We start from the raw sequence: 19,798 nt of genomic DNA on the forward strand, positions 1-19,798 counted from the left end.
CGTATTTAGATGCATTACCGTTTAATTTAAGGTTCTTTGTAACACGGACAAGAATATCAGCTCACTCATTACGAATTCACACTGGAAGGTATGGAAGAAACGCAAGCCCTAGACATGAGAGATTGTGTTTAGTCTGTGGTTCTGGTGACATTGAAGATACTTTTCATTTTATATGTGTATGTCCGTGTTATAACGAACTTAGAATTAAGCATATACCTATAACATTTTATCGTCGTCCTTCCATGTATAAATTCATGAATTTGCTAAGTTCAAGAAATGATAACGTTCTTTTTAGATTATCTTTGTTCATCAAGAATGCTTTAAAAATCAGAATAACAACTATAAATACTGTGTTATGATGAATTTACTGAAAGACAAGCGTAGCTACCAATCTATTAGAGTGGGAGCTATAATGTTTTTTTCAGCAAATTATTATATATTTTTGATATTATTTTATATTCAGAAATTTAAACATTACTTAACTCTCCGTGACAAATGACTATGTGACTTAATGATATCTGGTATATAGGAATTTGAATGTATGACGATGTATGTATGTACAAGTCATTAATAAAATATTGTTCTGTTCTGTTCTGTTCGTATATATTGTTTTACTCTTGTTAAAATGCATTTGAACTATCAAGTTGTATCTTGTTTGCAATTCATATCTATAAAACAAACATTATTTCCTAATTATGTTTAGATAAAACACTAATTGTCAAAAATAATAATTAATAATTATTCTGGAGCAATAGTATACCACATAGATAACAAATTAATGGTTGAAATGTAAAGGCAACACGTTTAAAACAAATGGTACCCACTTTTAGAAACGATTTAATACATATACTTACGTTGTTTATATTACTCAAATTTTCTTCAATCAACTCTAAATAACATTAACAAATTAAAGACAATTATTCATTCACACGTCTTTGAATGTCTTTTTCACACCCACAACACTAAAAGTTTGCCTTGCAAAAAAGAACGCATGGTTCAAAGACAAATTTTCTTTGAAGTCTTTAATGATCAATTAATAATTAACAGTTATAACAAATAAAATTTCTTAGATTTTCTAACATTTTATATTAAAAATCAGGGTTAATAGTTATTTAGATTTTAATCATATTTTTATATCAGTCATATCAATGTTTTTCATGCTTATCTGTCTATTTTTAAATTTAAAGATTTTATTTACAACTTATTTACAGGTCTCATTGACATTTATAAGACAACCTACAATGTTTTTCTTTATACGCAAGATAAAAAATAAAATAAAATTAAGGGGCCGAAATGTCTCTATTGAAAATCACTAAGGGGCCGAAACGTCTCGAGTCATTTTAATTAAGGGGACGAAATGGCAGGACCGAAACGTCGTAGGGGCCGATTTGGTAGTAGGCCGATTTGGTAAGGGGCCGATTTGTCTTGCTCCCCAACAGATAACATAGTGTTCTCTAGCCCTTTTGCAAATATAATAATGAATTGAAATTTTGTGTGTATCGGAACAACAACAGTAAACAAACGGAAATTATGTTGGTAATTACTTTGCGCTAAAACATTGAATTGAATTGAGACAAATACTTAAGGAATTGGAAATATCTTTTCAATGCAAATGACACACAAAAAATGGAAAGAAGTAAAGAAATCCAACCAGAGATATTACCATGAAATTCGGATAGGAAATAATTCGGACAAGTCGGAATAAAGCTTATGGTTATACACTACTAGTTTTCCCTATATACAGATTCGAAAAATGCAATTACTACCATGTCACGTTTATAACAACCATGCATTTCCTTTAAATTCAGGTAAAACCCACTGCATTTGATTTACACAATAAAAAGGTACATGTAAAATGTCGCATTTCTCCTTAGAAAATTCACTCACTTTGAAGTTGAGCTCTGTTAATTTTTCAAGAAATCTATATTGAATCATGACAGAAGACTGCCAAGTTCTGGTCCAGCAAAAAATATGTAATCTCTTGAGATAGTTACGATCTTTTTCTCTCAGTCTGAGTGTGGGTATTTGACTGAATTTAAAGTATAATAACTTTAAGGTATGTGCATAACTCAGACTTAAACACAGTATCAATCTGAAGTAGTACTCCGAATCCTAAATATAGAGTGGGCTAAGGCTCCCACGTTTACATGTGTCACAGTGTGAACGGCGCCGTGTCGTTTATTGGTCGTTAATGTTTACGAAATTGCAGACTGTTTAACCGAAACAGTCACGTAATTAAAAAGCATGCAAAAATTTTCCCAGTTGTTTACCTGTCGTGTGATGTTAGCGATGTCAGATTCGTCTGGCAAACAGTCTGAAGTGTGGCACCATTTCACTTAATTTGAAAAAGATGGTCGTTCCAAGGTTAAGTGCAACTTCTGCAGAGGGGAAATTGTCTTAATATTTGGGGGAAATACAGGGATAATGAGGAATCATTTGAAGCACATCCACAAATCTCTTAAACAATTAACTGTTTTTGTTTTTTTTAATATAAACAGTCACTTATAATTTTCCTCTTATAACATGCTGATTTACAATAATGGGCTTTGTTCATGAAGTTCAATAGTTAACACCAATTTCTAAATAAATAATTATGCTATTGTTTTCCATTAATCCCTTTGAGTGGACCCCCTGATAAAAATAGAAAAAACATGACGTCACAAAATGTATGTATACGGCGTAAATATGAATGAACGATCAGGAAATAAAAAAAAATATTGAATTAATTTGTGCAGAAAGTTCAATTCAGATACTGACTATTAATACATGCAGACTAAAATACTAGTGGATGTTTATGCATCCATACAACTTGTACAATAAGTCAATAAACATGTAGATATCTACTGTATACATATACATGCATTCAAGCAGTATTTATTTACTATGACATTTAATAAAAGGAATCATTATAAAAGGAATCATTCAGTTTTTATGTCCCTTGTACACGTTAACAAAAATCTGTAAACGTAGGAGCCTTAGAGAGGGCATCCTGGACCACATCCTGGTACTTAGGGCTAAAAAAAAAATACATTTGGCTTGGGTTACCCGACCCTACCTATGGAATAGGCGCCGACCCTAACGTTTTTATAGTCAGTTTGAAAAAAAAAAAAAAAAAATTTTTTTTTTTTTTTTTTTGCTTTTCAATATGTAGTTTAAAACCTTAATTGCTTATATAGAAGATAACTTTAACACCATCCTCCAATGATGAAAATGACATTCTTATATAAAGCCTAATAAAAAAAAAAAAAAAAAAAAAGCCTACCTACCCTACCTATTTTTGAAAAGGATGTAACCCTAACCAAACAATTTTTTTATTTAGGCCTTAGCATTTAGTTATCACATACTTCATTGAGCAAATGTTTCTTTTTATTGTATATCCGACTTCAAATAAAGATTCTTTTATCTTGTGTCAGTTCTGAAGAAGTAATGTTGTTATTTTCATCTAAAAAAGCACAGTATATATTAATTAACAGTATTAGACATGTTGTCAAAAGAAATAACTATAGATCACAACTCTATACAAGTTTGGTTTCTGGTTTTTCTCATGCAATGAAAAAAGTAACAGTGGTTTGTAGTCTACATAATAGTACATTTGTACGTTGACGCATTATTTTTACGATTTTTTTAAGATGGCAAATCCTTCATGTAGTTCGGGTTTGATGAAAGGACTAGGAATGTAGGTTAAAGGCTGTACTAGTGCTGTAAGATCAAAGCACTCCACCCAAACAAATTAGGCAATCCAGACAAAATACTGTTTTTTACAGAATCTAATACACAGATTATTTTTCTCTTTTGAACCGTTACCATGTATCTAAAAAGGCTTAAAAAAGTAAATTGTTTGTTTAGGGTAACATCCCAAAAATAACTGGGTAGGGATTTTATCTTATTCATATCAAATATACTATATGTCTGAGTGTCAAAATCATTTTTTTTGCAAATAGTGCTATTTCTTGCAAATGTTACTCATATATTGCTGTTGTTAAGGAGCTGTAATTTGTCAAAAAATAATGACAGTTTATGTTAAAAAAAGTGTTTATGGTGGGAAGACATTTTTTTTTGAATAAAAATACTAGGGCTGGAGGATTTTATTAGTTAGGGTCAGGTTTCCCAAAATTTACTCAAAATAAACTCTTTTTAGGCCTTAGCAGAAATCAATACAGCTTATATGTAGTATGTAATTAAATGTAAACAGATATGCAGTGATGGTACATGCTGATGTTTTGCCTGAATTTGATCATTATCAACAGTACTGTTGGAAATTGGTTCCAGTTTGACTATCAGACTAGAAGTATTGATAATTGGTTCCACTCAATTAGCTGATTTTCAATAGTTCAATCGGTTTCAGACCAATCAATTTTCAATTATAATCGATCATCGGAACATCACTCATTGATTATTTTTGCTAGTTACATTTGTCCTGTGATTTCTATGTTTTTGCTTAATGTATCTTTATGAAGCTTCATTCAATATCAATCAATACAAAGCAACAAAAAATCTGATACTTAAGAATTTAACTTTTCATTGAATTGTAATGACCTTTTAAAATATGTTACTCTTTACAGAGTTTTTTTGCATGCAAGTCTTGAAGTTTGGTTCTTCACCTATGAATCTTCCGGTGTGGAATATCTATTTTTTTAATTTTTTTTTAAAGTCAATATAGTATCACTGTATCAGGGATGGTTTACCTTAGTACCTATTTTATTTTAAATAAGAGTATAAAATTTGTTTATGTATTATTTTCTTTTTCTTTTCAGACTGCATAAAACATGGCACAAGAAAGTGAAGAAGATAGTGTTTTGGATTTGTCAAAACTTGGCATCATAAAGAGCTATGTCAACTATAGAAATGACACCCATGAGTCATCTTTACTAAAGGAAATGAAGAAACTTTATGATGATGATCTACTGAAAGATATCACCTTGTGCGTTGGAAATTTAGAATTTTCTTGCCACAAAAATGTCCTGGCAGCTGTAAGTCCTTACTTCCGTTTAATGTTCACCCTGGATTTGGCGGAAAAGAAGCAGGACAGAATTGAGATATTTGAAGTTGACTCAAGGTCTATGAAAGATATTCTAGAGTATGCTTACACTGGTAAAATTAAGATAACAATTTCTAATGCACAGAATTTGTTAAGTGCGGCGTCGCTATTCCAAATACTTCCAGTTGTGAGAGCTTGTGCTAACTTCATGGAAAATCATTTGGCTGTGCACAATTGTGTGGGAATTCACTACTTTGCTGAAGTTCACAACTGCATTTCATTGAAAGTCAAGGCTAGGGAATTCATTGAGAAGAACTTTATAGAAGTGTGTAAAACAGAAGAATTCTACTCACTAACATTGATTAAATTGTCTGAATTTATATTATCAGATGAACTGAATGTTGATAAGGAAGAAACAGTCCTTGAAGCAATGATTGCATGGACAGAACATGATTATGCATCAAGAAAGGATGAATTTTGTGAATTACTACCATTAGTAAGATTTGGATTGATGATATCAAAAACAATTCGAGAAAGGCTGTCAAAACACCGCCTAGTGAGAAGTTGCAAGAGGTGCCAGCTTTTCCTTAAACATTGTAAAAACTTTGAAGAATCTCCTGCAGAATACGAGGGTGAATTTGATTTCAGTCTAAACTTGAGGGCAGGAATGTTCCGGCCAGAAAGCTGTCTTCTAATTGTGGGTGGGGTAGAACAAACCGGTATCAGACCATGTATTAATTGTTACAACCCAGTCACTCAGGAGGGCTTTTACATCGAAGAGTTTCCTGAAAGTCGCAAAAATGGCAGCTATGACTGTGAAGATATCGCTTGTGTGGTGACAGAAAACAACCAGATCTTTGCTGGAGGTGGAAACTACATCCACCATCACCTGTTTGATGACTCGGAAGATGACTCATTTGAAGAATTAGAATACAAGGAGTATGTCGTGCAGAAAGACTTCTACCAATTTGACATGGACCACAATGAGTGGCTTCCAAGATCACCCATGCTATTTCCGAAGTCCAACTTCACCCTTGCCAGCTTAAATGGCAAGATCTACTGCTTCGGAGGTCTGACAGAGAACAAGCATCCCACTGAGATAATTGAGGTTTATGATGTGGAGAGGAATCGCTGGAACTACCAGGGGATGCTGCCTACTACCCTCGTGGATCTCTCCTCTGTGGTGTACAAGGACAGCATATATCTTCTTGGTGGTCGAACGGGGGTAGGGGCTCACAACAGCCTCATCAGGTAGATTTTTAGTCGTGATTGTTATCTGGTTCATATTCCTTGTTGGTTTAAGCATAATTATTTAATGAAATTACACAGTGCAGCATTTACATATGTCATAGAAAATAGCACAAGGATTTGAGGAGATAGCTGAAATCTAGATGAAAGCTAATGGTATTACATTTCTTGTCTCCTGCCCTTGTTTTACAATTATGTTTAAGAAGACGAATAGATGAAAGGGTGTTTTAATTTAAATGTATGATTAAGATATTTTTATAGGAGAAAATGTTTCCTAGATTATAATTACCTAGAATGATAATTTTGGTGCTGAATACAATGTTTATAATGAAAGGGTGGCTCATTATATTTATTTAATACACATTTACAGAACAGCAGATACATGCTATTGATGAAGTTTGATCATGTATTTAATATTATTGGAGTAACAAAATTTATGAATTATTACTTGCTTCAGGTACAGCCCTGAGACTGAGGAATGGACCTCATTGGCTGGCATGCTGACTCCCAGGTTTAACTTTGGGGCATGCCTGGTTGGGAACGAGATATATGTGGCTGGGGGCCAGATTTACTCGCACGATTCATACACCATCAACCGAGAGGTACTCCGGACAGTTGAGATTTACAATCTTGAGGCCAACCAATGGCGCCTGGGTCCAGAACTGCCCATAGATCTCTTCAACGTGTGTTTGTCAGTTATAAACGGAGCCCTCTATGCCAGTGGAATTCCTGAGTTCAAGGATGAGGGTCCAAATAACTGGTACAATGTAGTATGCAGGTTGGACTTTGGTAAAAATGAGTGGGAAATAATTGAAGACAGTTTATGTAATGTGAGGAACTTCACCTGTGTAGTTGGGAAAATACATACAAGAAAATTTCTGAAGGTTTAACTTAACAAGCGAGCCATAGTTGAAAGAAAATAACAATTCTTTGTTCAGCACTAGTATATACAGTTTTAAAAGCATTCATCAGCATTAACCAGTTCTTGCTGATAACCAGTTTTAATCATCCATAAAGCTGTGAGTGAATATAAAACCAGGGACACTCTGTTCCAGAATCAGATCCTCAGTAATTGTCATCTGCAATGTGCAGTGTTATTGAAGATGGCATGAATTTACATCAGAAAGTCACCACATGTATTAAATTGCATTTACATGTATAATTAAATAGCTGTATGTTGATCTTTATGTAATCTCTTATTATTTAAAACTGTACCATGCTTATGTTTACAACATTATTTATTTTGTGAAGACTGTTTTGCTGTAAGATGATTTTTTCCTGACCAATTTCCCTTAGTGAATACATATAAGATTAAAAAAAATTAACTTAAAAAAGCACTTTTGTATGGAAGAGTTCTTTGATTCTTAAAGAAAATCATTTTATCACATTCTTTCATTCATTTTGTTCTGTTTATTTTTTCAAATCTTCCTTTCAAATTTCTAGGAACAATTGGAAGTCCCAACTCATTTTCTTGAATCTACAAAACCTCAAGCACATTATAGTACTTCTCTAGTACAATACAGCAATTTGATTGCATTTAGCATTAGTATTTTCCTCATTCGTTTGGGTGGGCAAATTAACTAATTATTTTCAATGTACAGTAATAATGTATTTCATCTGTCTCCAGTCAATGTCGATCATCACAGCTCTCTTTGCTGATTTTTGCTATATCTGTTTTCATAATATTTTTAGCTCACCTTAGCCATAGACATTATTAGGATCGATGAATGTCTGTCCTCTGTTGTCCGTCATCCGTTGGACGTCCACCCTTAGTTTGTTAACACTGTAGTGGTCTCATTCTTGTCTCAATTGTCATGAAACTTGGTCAGGATGTTTGTCCCAGTAATTACTCGGACGAGTTCGAATATGGGTCATCTGGGATGAAAAACTAGGTCACATTACCCCAAAATAGAAAAATATTTTTAGCACTCTAGAGGCTACTTTTTCAGTCCAAATATCCAGGAAATTTGTCAGAAAGGTTGTTTTGTTCATTTCTAGCTCAAGTTCGAACTAGGTCACAGAGCCCAAATATGAAAAAACCTAGTTTACACCCTAGAGGTGACATATTCAGCCCAAATATCCTGGAAATTTGTCAGAAAGGTTGTTTCGTTGATTTCTAGCTCAAAATTTAATCTGGGTCATCTGGGTTCAAAAACTAGGTCACAGCCCAAATATGAAAATCCTTGTTAACACTCTAGAGGTAACATTTTCAGCCCAGATATCCTCGAAATTTGTCAGAAATGTGTTTTCGTGGATTTTTAGTTCAAATTTGAATATGGGTCATCTGGTTTGTGACAAATTATGTAACTCCAACTTTAATATTGTAAGAGTTATGGCCTTTTGTACTTTTTTAAACAAATACATACTTTTCATGGTTTTATATGCCTGTTTAAAATATGAGACATACTCTAGTTTCACGTGTGGCATACAGGCTTCCAGGCTAGCCAAAGCTTTGTAGTCACCTGAGAGTTATTGCCCATTTATTATAGAAAAGGCCTTTTTCAAGTTTATTCAGGTGAGCAATATAGGGCCATCTTGGCCCTCATGTTTAATATTGTAATGTTGTCAGTGGTATGGTAAGAAAAGTAGATGTTTGTGCTAGCTGTTATATATATAATGATAATAATATATAATGGTGCCATCATGAATTACAGCATTACCGGTATACATTTTTGATATATAACTGGTGTTACAACTTTGATGTGACATCATAAATAAAATTGAAAATGTGCACATTATATCAGCTTCTGTATTGAGTGCAGCAAATCATCAAATTAATATTTATGAGGTAAATAAAATTATCACATTCTATCACATTCTATGGTCATTCAATACAAAAAAATTTATGAATTTAAAAAAAAAAAATTGTTAAACAAATTGAATATTGAATAGTCTCTCTATATATATTGTAATAATAGTAACCATGTCATTCTGAGTAATATGGATATGATAGTAGATGATTATGCCCCAAATCCTGATAGTTCATAGAGCTTGATAATTTGTATGTGTTTTTTCTTGTTGTTTTTATGTTGTATTGTTATTGCTGAAATACTGTGATTTTGTTTATGTGGTTTCATTTTTGATAAACACAGAAAGTGAACGCTTTAAATTATGCAGCTACATGTAGTTTCTTTTCAATATGTTTGTACATTGTATTTATGATAACACATTTATTATTTTCTTTCCGTATTACTTTTTCTGTGATACAAGGGCAGTAATTTAAAAATCTTATTTAGCATCATAACTTAAAAAACAATTCTTATGTGCTTGTGTTTTTGTAATATTGTTGTAGAGAGAAAAAAAATCAAAAAATAATTATGTTAAAAGTGTGCTGTTATTGTGTAATCTTTATTTAAATGGACAATTTTATTACTTTTGAGAGCTTTGTTAAATTGTAGATGCATTGCAAAAGACATGTATGGTACATGTACATGCATTTTATTTAAGATTTTACCAAGTCTGTTTTGTTTGTATCATATTGTTGTTATGAAGAGTGACTATGTTTAAACACCATGTTTAAGTCTGATTTCCTTTATTAATCATGAGTGCTGTGCAGTTTGTGATACAAATGTTTTTTAGCTGAAAAAGTCTGGGTATTGTGATAGCCTTGTAGTTGAAGTTATTGGCAACAACATACAGTAAAACAGCATTCGTTCAAACAGGCGGTCATTTGAGAACTGGCAATCGGTCGAGGCGTTATATATACAAAATTAGGATCGAAACCTACATAAGTCGAAACTTGAGCACCACTGCCGGTCCCAAATACACAAATCATGCGCAAATCCTTATGATTACCTTGCGGTCATAATTTCATAATTTTCAATTTTCCCTCTATAACTGTGACATCTTGAAGGTTTTATTTCTAAACTCTGTAGCACTAATTTGTATCTCATTGAGACATGCAGTGCAAGGTGAAGGTCACTGAGACATGCAGTGCAAGATAAAGGTCATTGAGACATGAGTGCAAGATGAAGGTCACTGAGACATGCAGTGCAAGATAAAGGTCATTTAGACATGCAGTGCAAGATAAAGGTCATTGAGACATGCAGTGCAAGATAAAGGTCATTGAGACATGAGTGCAAGATGAAGGTCACTGAGACATGCAGTGCAAGATAAAGGTCATTGAGACATGCAGTGCAAGATAAAGGTCATTTAGACATGCAGTGCAAGGTGGAGGTCATTGAGACATGCAGTGCAAGGTGAAGGTCATTGAGACATGCAGTGCAGTGAAGGTCATAGTTAGTGGTTAAAAGAGAACATTGTCATTGCCGTCTGCTCTGTTTCTTGTCTGTTAATTCATTTAAAGTGACACTCTTATTCAAAATCAATTCATACACATAAGCTTCTTTCTAAATAGTGCATTTATGGAAAATATTAATAACTGATATCAAGCTTGTAACCGTGTATTAAATAGCTGAAAACGCAAAAATATTAAATGATTGGTGAATGCTAAAAGATTTACTGTGATCTACTATAGTCTCATAACATAGAAATACCGTGTTTTGTGCACATTTCTTACAAATTAAACTCAGTTTCCGTCATAATAATCATTGTTTTTGACATTTATTCATCCTTTTTTGGAATATTAAAACAATATTTTTAATTGTGGTAAATCTTATGTGGGAATAAGAGTGTATATTTAAGTTAAGAAGTGATGAAAGTTGACAGGAATGTAAAGCAGCATGTGAAGGTGTGCACCTGGTGTTTTGTGTGTTACTTCTCACATTAAGTACAGATTTACCGTAAATGACTGGGTATTAGACGCACTTTTTTCCCTCAGATTTTGATGCAAAAAAATGCCTGCGTATAATACCCAGTAACAATTTTTTGAACTTTTTTTCTGAGGTCATTTTCAAGCCGAGAGTTTGTTTAGACTTATGTAGAAAGGGATGTTACTCGCGTCATATTGATCGAGTATATACGGGTTAAAACGGCAGTTGAAGATCGGGATACGGTATATCGTAAGACGTTTATAATTTCAACAAAAATATTTTTTGATTAAAGTTACCGTAATTCACCTAAGAGTTCGGACACTCTAAATATTTGGACACCCATAATTATTTCCCAAAATAATTTATTTTGCGTACCTAATTTTCGGACACCCAAAGGACATCAATCATAACTTTCATAGTTACCAAGTTTCACAGACGAAGATTATTGATTTTTATCTTTACAATGCCTGGCTAGATTACCTAACCGTATACACCACTGTGACAATTTAATTAGTTACTACCCGTCCTAAACGATTTATTGCCTGTTGAAAAGGAAGTGTGATATATTTATTTGAGGATTAAACAAACAACAAGGGCAATCAAGGGATTAAGAAAACATCGACATGACATGTTTGTAAAACGATCTGCCAATAAGCTTTCAAACTTGTACCACACTTATAGACTATATGAAGCAATAATCGTACAGTTATACATTAATCCTGCATAGGTGTCCGAACTCTTGTGAATTACGGTATTCAATATTATTTTGAATAATAAATTGAATTAAACAATAATCAAACTTACATATAAAAAAGCAAAGTTGGGCACTGTCAAAATATTTCTTGCATAACATAACTTTTCATTCTCGACAGTATGGTTTTAAAGATAACCATCGCCATTTTCACGAAAAAAATAATTTTTAGCACTGTCAACAAACATGGTGGCTGAAAATGCCGGACGATTTTGACATTTTTTCTATGCGTCTTTTAACCAAAAACATAGATTAAAAGTTTTTTTCTCGGATTTTTCACAGATTTTTTTCCCTGCGTCTAATACCCCCTATCGTCTTATACCCAGTCATTTACGGTATGGCCCTTGACTTTGTGAAATTATGGCTTACAGAGCAAACAGATTTTGTGTGGTGCTTGTCTCCAAGAAAGCTAGAATCATGAAACTTTACAGAAATGTGAAATAAATTGCATATACAGTCGAAACTCGTTGGCTCGATATCTCATGGCTCGATATCCTCGTTGGCTCGAACCAGATTTAAAGACCGATTTTGTTTTACTCTTTGTTCATATAAAATTTGATCAGATGGCTCGATATCTTGGTCGATATTTCTCCATGCTCAAAGTCTTTTTCGCGGTCCCAAGTAAGAATTTCACACATTGTTTTGTTTGCTTGGGTCGATGTCATTTTCGCGGGTTCAGTTAAGAATCTCACACCTTGATTTGATTGCTTGGCTTCATTTACCACAAAGCGCTAATCGATTAAAATTGCTTGACTGGTATTATAATTATTATCAAATTTAAATGGTTTAACAGCTTGAATAAACATGCCATCACTTTAAGTTCTGTCTCTAATTGTTATCCATCTATAAATTTCTATGCATTTTGATATACCTTATAAGCTATGTTTGTGTTACCCATTGTTTAAAATTGCTTGTTTGTTGTTTTCGCATAAATGTTTTTTTTATTCTAAAAAAAACAATCAAATGATATTTTCTAAGTATAGAATAAGTCATGTTACGAACTTAACAATTGTAATTATGTCCAATAAATACTCTTCTCTTCTCATGCGGAGATATCGTAGCCAATAACAAACGACGTAAACAATACTTTTTGTAACGAATAAAAAAATAACATTCTGTAAGCAATCCCACTTGGCTCGATATTCTCGAGGCTCGAAGTATTTTGGCCAGTCCCTAGAATATCGAGCCATCGAGTTTCGACTGTACAGCATGGAATCTTATGCCATGCCTACCTCGATTAGTATATGGACCAGAGTGATGAAACCATAGAGGAATGTTAACAGTTGATACTTTAGTTAGCATTGGTCTGTAATATTTTGGTATCGTTATCAGTTACAATGCTCATGATTTATGTATTAACATCTGAAATAAATACTGGTTAAACCAATATGACTTTCGCCGATTACTTCTGATAATTGATTTTATTTTTAATCCCTTATTTTAAACCAATTTTAGATCTGTAAAATAATCTTTATTTTATGAAATTCTTTAGCCGATAACTTATTGGTAAGTGTTTGACATATGGAACATATTTATTTTTAAATCATAAGTTGCTAAAAGGAATTTGCGGGATTTCGTTTTGTTGCCTGCTACCAACTTTGAAAATGGACCACCCAAGGGCAAGGGTCATTCTGACAACAAAGTTCTCAAGTTATTGTTGATGACAGAATTTTAGCACAGACTGACAACACTTGCTGCTCAGGTGAAATACAGATTTAAACACAGTAAAACAGATTTATTTGATGATTTATTCAAATAAAATATACATTATGATTCATAAACATGTAATGTCACATGATTTCATGATTATCACAGAAATGATGATTATTTACATAGCAATACAATAACCTAGGAGTTTACACCCACACAGTTTACACTGCATACAAACAATAAGATTTGTTCTTTATCAATACATGTACTAAAATAAGAATGAAACATTGATTTTAAACATCATTCTTTTCTTGATATATGACTCTCCAGTATTTATCACACCACATGGTTCATTCTTATGCCATACACTATAAAGTAGTGGAATCCAGTAACTGTGCCTCCAAAAATACCAGTACAAGGAAAATATTCAAACACCAAAAATGGCCAAGTTTGTATTAAGTTTAATCAAGTATTAGATAACTTAAGATAAGTGGATTGTCCGATATTCCTGAAAATGATAATGAAATATTAACCAATCACATTTAACTTGGTAGATGATGAGATGTTTGCATGATGGGGAATCAAGATGCAATGGTGATGACATTGTGAAGGTGACCATAGTCGAGCTTAAAACACTGCCAACAAAGTTTATACATGTACCCTTTAACAAAGCAGCTTGAACATTATAATCTGCTATTGACCCTTAAATACAAAGAGCAGATAAATACTTGTACAGAGAGTAAACATAATCAATGTATTGTGGTCCTGATAGACCAATGTAAATAGTTTAAGCCTGGAATTATAGATATTCTGGTTTTCCTAAGCTAATCCTCTGATACAATCAAAATTAAACTGTTTTAATATACACATGATACTTTGAAAACAATAGAGTCATTATATGGTTACATGAATTTCAATAGCTTGAAATTCACCTTTTTTGTGTACCGGCATGGGAAAACCCAGTTATGTGAATTTCGGGCTATATATATTGGTCACTGGTATAATACATAAGCGTTATTCAGAAACCAGCACTGGATTCAAGTTATGAAAAACATGTTCGTTATATATACATTTTCATCTCATAAAAGATCTCTTGGTCAAACTAAATCTGATTAGTAATACATTCATTTCAAAACAAATGACTTGACAGGTTATTTTAAACAAACTTGTTGTAAATTGCAAACACAATTTTGTAACTCTTTAATATTAAGCACAGTTCTTGCTTTTGAAAACATTTGATTGTACAAAAAGGCATGAATTTGTTTCCATGCTGGTTCACGTTTGTTCTACAGTTTACCATACATTTACTAAAATATCGTCATTACTCAGCATGTACAATGTATGGTGGCATTTTGAAACCTTTAAGTAATTATTAAGTTAAGTAGCATTCATACTAAAATGATGTGTATCTTATAGTGTTACTATCTGAATTTTCTTTTATCTCTTACAGGTTAAAGTAATAAATAAATCTTTCAATACAGATGTGATGATATTCCACAAACCTTTTAGTATAAAATGTAGACATTTTATGTTTGTGAATTGTAAAATCAAAGAAATATAAAGGACATTGTATGCATCTTTTTTTTATAAAATACTTTAAAGTACACCTCCATGTCTGATAAATAATCTTTTACTGTAAAAGAGAGATTCTGTGAGCTATGCTCCAGTATATAGCGAGAAAAAATAAATATAGAGTAGAAATACAGGATAAAGTAACAGTGGTCTTTTCTGCTGGAGTTCCTGAACACATAGCAAAGAGCCCGCACTGAACGCTGCCCATATCACGCCAAGTAGCTGGAATAATAACAGTTAATTAGCAGAAAATATGGAACTTCATGACATTAGGAAAGCGTGTTATGTACAGTTTTATTCACTTATTATTAAGTGTGCGATAATTGTACTTCTTACTTACTGCTTTCATGCATCTTTTATTGGCAAGGAGTTTATCATCTTGTTTTGCATTGTATATAAAGTTAAACACATCTAGGTAGCGCAGTGACTTCACCCTACCAGGGTTCGATACAGTCTGGGTGCAAGTGATAGAGTGAATAAGGTAGGTGTTCACCAAGATGGACAATTCAGTTTCCACAAGATACACAATACTACCTGCTATATCATAACAACAAAACATATTAATAACTGAGCAGGTAATATCAAAGTAACTATGGGACTAGTACAAATTTGGTTTACATGTACATCCCATGTTATGAACACAAAAAGAAACTCCTTCCATTTTGTTTACTTTGATATTAATGTCAACATATGACCAATAATAACATGGAGGTCATAAGTTAAAGACTCAAGACAAGATAACAGAATAGCATCAAAAGTGGCATAATCATTCATTCATCATAATCATTACTATGGAATTGAATCTATTAGAAATACAAACAATCAAATAACAAACATTTCTGACATTCAAATGAAAAGCTTACCTTTATTAAGTGAGCGATGTAGTGAAAAGCAGCAAACAGTGGTAAAATAAGGCCGGTCAACACAAGGGGTAGGACAGAGTATCCGATCACACCGAGGCACTGGGAGTAACTCACCTGAAATATTACACAGTGTTATCATCCTCTGTACATTTGTAGCAGGGCCAATAAACTGCTTCCCTTCTAAACAATTAGAGCCCTCTCCAATAAACCTCTGAAAATTCCCTGCACCAGTACATACACAGTTTTGTAGTTTGTAGGATGGAATATTGAACATGAATGAACAACATCTTATCTACCCTTTATAAATTTTGCAAATTGAACTATTTGATGGTAAGTCAAATTTTTACATATATACTGGCTCATATAATGTTGCAATGTTATGTAGTCGTTTCCTGAATGTTAGAATGAGTTCACCAGACCATTGCTCTTGAGCCATTGACGATAGAAAAATAATGTCTTATGAAAGATTCTCAGACAATTGACCGTTACTCCAAGTCATTGATTGTATAAAAATAACGACTGATGAAAGATTCTGCAATAATGGCCAAGACAGCATTGAGATGATTGATTTTCTAACATATGAATCAGACATATATTGACAAAGCTTGGTATTTCAAGTAAATACCTCTCCTCCCAAAACTCTGGCCAGCATAAACACAATGAGAGAGCCGAATATCCAGATGGTGATGATCCAGGACACAACCTACAAAAAGAGCCTATTTTCATCATATTCTTCTTTAAAATGGCTATTCTTTCCAGAATTAAGAATAATCTACAAAAACAAAAAATATTCCATACATGTAGCTTTTAGAATTGACATTCTGCTTAAAATAAACTACATATCATACATCTACCAACACTGTGTCTCCATACACATGTATAGTTTAGTTTTGTATTTATATTTATATTTTGTAATTGATTTAAAAAAAAATGTAGTACTTTACAGCGAATAATGAAAGCACATTTTACAGAGATATATTCCTTATCACCTAAACATAAACAAAGATATAGGTAAGAACTTATTTTGTGAGTAAGAATGACAGCAGCATACCCTAAACTGTCCATACAGTGAGAGAAGTGAATAGAGCAGTATGACAACAAGGGGTCCCCAGAAGTCTGGGTTTTCCCGCACCACATGTCGGTTGAAGCCTAACTGGGGCAGTGGGAATAGCACACATCGCAGCTTGTAGTATATGTCCTTCAGGTCTATATCTAACTCCTCTCTGTTCGAAAAAACACAACAAAAAACAATTAATTAATTTTAGATACAATTATATCTTTAACTGTCACAACTAATATATTTTGTAATTTTATTTTTATCTTAATACCTTGAAACATATATTTTTTGTTATGCCTAGAAGAATATTAAATTATGTTTGGACTGTATTTATCCAGATGAGCCAAATTGTTTATGGACACAAAGTCCTTTAAAAAATGACATCTTTAAAATGTTGTTGGTTTTTTTTGGTGAGAGCTGGTTAACATTTCAAAACAGCGAGAAATATCCAAATGATATTTGCACTGTTAGAAACTTTGAAATATCACTTTTGTTTTACTTATAAATTTCTATCAACCACATGTAAAAATAAAGATAATGTCTGGCCAATTTTACACGTTAATTGTTCCAACTTCTATTGCCCATTGGTATTTCTGTCTTCATAATGTACCCATCATGCTTATTTGTTATTGTAAAAAGTTGTATATTATAACATAAAATTTAATGATTTCCAGTTACACATACAGCAGAGGGGCCAGGTCTTCCTGGTCTGCTTCTTCCTCCTCCAGTAGCCAGCCAAAACCCTTACTCTCCAGGAACTGCCCAGCCCTGCCCCTGTTCTTCACCCCATAGTCACGAGATACAGGCTCATCCTTGCCATTTCCAGTGTCTATTGAACCTTCTACAGGCCCTGCAAAAAATATAGTTAACACAAGAGTTGCAAACTATCACAAGAAACACTCATGGGAATGATGATTATCTCTTTTTTTAACTAATTTAAGCAATTCAAGGTCCACAACTCTGAATGAGCTGGGGCAACATGGCTGAGATATACTGCCCCTACACATATGGCCCTGTTCTAGTGATGAATGGATGGAAACTTCTCAAGTTACAGCGCAGACAACATAAAGTTAGTGTAATTTAAGCAATTCTAGCGAATCCATAACTCTGAAATGGGGTAACATGGCCGGTTATTACACTTGGCTGAGATATTCTGCCCAATAACATTATTATTGTCTCGGTTTGGTGATGATCGGACAAAAACTTCTCGACAGAAACACAGACAATTTAGTGGATGATGCCCGCAGCAGGTGAATCCATAAGAACAATAAGGCTCTATGTTAGTTTTACTACAGACCAAACCAACAAATTTACTGCACATTTTTGTTTTAATTTGGAAAGTAACAGATGAGTTGAGTATAACTAAATGTGAATTTGGTTTTTGCATTGGTTGTAAATAAAAATGACGGCTTCTGGTAAAACTTTTTATTTTTCAAATGGAAAATGATGCTAATGAATAAAAACAAATTTTCAAAGAGCTTCGTAAAAGGCAACAGTTCTATCAAAAAGTTCCTATCATTGAACTGTGCAGTTATCTGATTATAGTCATTATAATCATCACATAAATTTGACCTGATGATAATGTTTCGTCTGAAATAATGACTTTAATCTAGTCAGAAATAGTGATCAGTGAGTACAGAAAGTAATGCTGGATTGGACAGACCCAAAATTTGTACTGGCTACATTGTACAATGTTTGTGAGCATTTTCTTTGTTTTCGTCTTCACATTAACGCCCATATCAGAACAGTAACCAGTAGAATGTGTGTAAACATTCTACAACTACCGTACATATACATTACAATGCTATTTACTAATATCACACATTATTTATTGAACATTGTCCTTGACAACATGGGACAAAACTGTAATGTCACCCACAACCCTCAAGACTTAAATTATAACCTCATGCTTAAGTGCTTGTGTATAACCTCAATTACTCAGGCAGATTTCCCAAAATTTAAAAGTGTCAGACATTCGGACTGACAAGACACAAAAATCTGTCAGACCAAAACATCTGTCAGACTGAAACAGATGGAACAAAAACAAGGTAAAAACATTGTTTTCTTTATCTCAGTCAGCTGATCTCATAGAAATTCAAGTGAAAATTAGTCTCCGCTGTATATAATCAGCTTGTCAATGTTAAAAACTTTCTATCTGGACGTTTCTTGAAGTATTATTTTTCCTTTCAGATCGCTCAGTATTTGATAATTTCCTTTTTGACCTTTGTAAGATTGTAATGGTGCAATGTTTACTGGCCATCAGTTGTTTTTAAACACCATTAAATAATTCTGCAAAAGAAGCGAAATGTATATCGATTCTTAAATTCATTAATGCTGCCTGAGTAAAAACATTCAAAAATAGATTTTGCTTGCTGCTGCTAAAAATGAACATTTTTAGACAAGACACAACCAACCTTTCATTTTTTAAATATCTAACATTTCAAACAGCAGGCTTTGAATCAAATTAGTGTTTAAATAGGTAAACAGTAATATGTTGAAAACTCTCTTCTCTTAATTAATTTTGATTTATAATATTTCGTTTTTCATGATAAAACAACTTGTTCTAATATTGAGAAACATTCAGATTGAATATAAACATGACAAAATGTGATAACAGCAATCCTTTCGAAAGAGGCCTTCTAAATAATTAAATTATAATTTGGCTATAGGTAGTCTGAGCACACAAATTTGATTATTCATCACAAGAAGAAATAATTGTAAAATCATTTATAAGTTACTGTTTTTATTTTTCATAAATTGTTTAGAAGGCATATTTCAAACCTGATGATCCTTGAACGAACTGAAATTCATTAGATTCAGATGTGTTGTAAGTCTGTGAATATGGTGGCGGTTGATCCTGGCCAAAATCACCCATGTCTAGGGTGAAATTGGCCGGTGATGTGGAACTTTTGTCATAACCTGCCATTTCGGCATTTACGTCAGCTTTACATATCCAAGGCGTTGTTT

General features: G+C 33.0%; 2 protein-coding genes across 5 annotated transcripts; one reads left to right on the forward strand and one right to left on the reverse strand.

Annotated features, from left to right (window-relative positions):
- Positions 1-1,498: 1,498 nt before the first annotated feature.
- Positions 1,499-13,076, forward strand: LOC128209734 (kelch-like protein 28). 4 transcript variants are annotated; one of them, XM_052913909.1, is made up of 3 exons: positions 1,499-1,536; positions 4,755-6,229; positions 6,684-13,076. In XM_052913909.1, exons 2-3 carry the CDS (start codon positions 4,767-4,769, stop codon positions 7,114-7,116), a joined length of 1,896 nt encoding a protein of 631 aa, XP_052769869.1. In that variant the 5' UTR covers positions 1,499-1,536; positions 4,755-4,766; the 3' UTR covers positions 7,117-13,076. The 4 variants fall into 4 exon arrangements, with proteins under 4 accessions (XP_052769869.1, XP_052769871.1, XP_052769870.1 ...); XM_052913911.1 differs by having other exon boundaries at positions 1,506-1,532; XM_052913910.1 differs by having other exon boundaries at positions 1,513-1,713.
- A 353-nt stretch (positions 13,077-13,429) lies between these two features.
- On the reverse strand, positions 13,430-19,768 carry LOC128207380 (protein YIPF4-like). Its single transcript, XM_052910259.1, has 6 exons — positions 19,613-19,768; positions 17,516-17,681; positions 16,826-16,997; positions 16,400-16,477; positions 15,775-15,888; positions 13,430-15,133 (listed from the first exon to the last, which is right to left on the reverse strand). The coding sequence occupies exons 1-6, from the start codon at positions 19,755-19,757 to the stop codon at positions 14,996-14,998; spliced, it is 813 nt and encodes a 270-aa protein (XP_052766219.1). The 5' UTR covers positions 19,758-19,768; the 3' UTR covers positions 13,430-14,995.
- Between the last annotated feature and the right edge of the window lie 30 nt (positions 19,769-19,798).

Source organism: Mya arenaria, chromosome 11 (genome assembly GCF_026914265.1).
Source record: "Mya arenaria isolate MELC-2E11 chromosome 11, ASM2691426v1".
Lineage (NCBI taxonomy): Eukaryota > Metazoa > Mollusca > Bivalvia > Myida > Myidae > Mya > Mya arenaria.

What these genes read in the sequence shown, in the direction of transcription:
- LOC128209734 (XM_052913909.1), top strand. Translation starts at nt 4,767, where the DNA reads ATGGCACAAGAAAGTGAAGAAGATAGTGTTTTGGATTTGTCAAAACTT. An exon ending in GCTCACAACAGCCTCATCAG is followed by an intron (nt 6,230 to 6,683) that starts GTAGATTTTTAG and finishes TACTTGCTTCAG; the next exon opens with GTACAGCCCTGAGACTGAGG.
- LOC128207380 (XM_052910259.1), bottom strand. Translation starts at nt 19,757, where the DNA reads ATGGCAGGTTATGACAAAAGTTCCACATCACCGGCCAATTTCACCCTA. An exon ending in GAAGACCTGGCCCCTCTGCT is followed by an intron (nt 16,998 to 17,515) that starts GTATGTGTAACT and finishes TTTTTCGAACAG; the next exon opens with AGAGGAGTTAGATATAGACC. An exon ending in CACTGTATGGACAGTTTAGG is followed by an intron (nt 16,478 to 16,825) that starts GTATGCTGCTGT and finishes CTCTTTTTGTAG; the next exon opens with GTTGTGTCCTGGATCATCAC.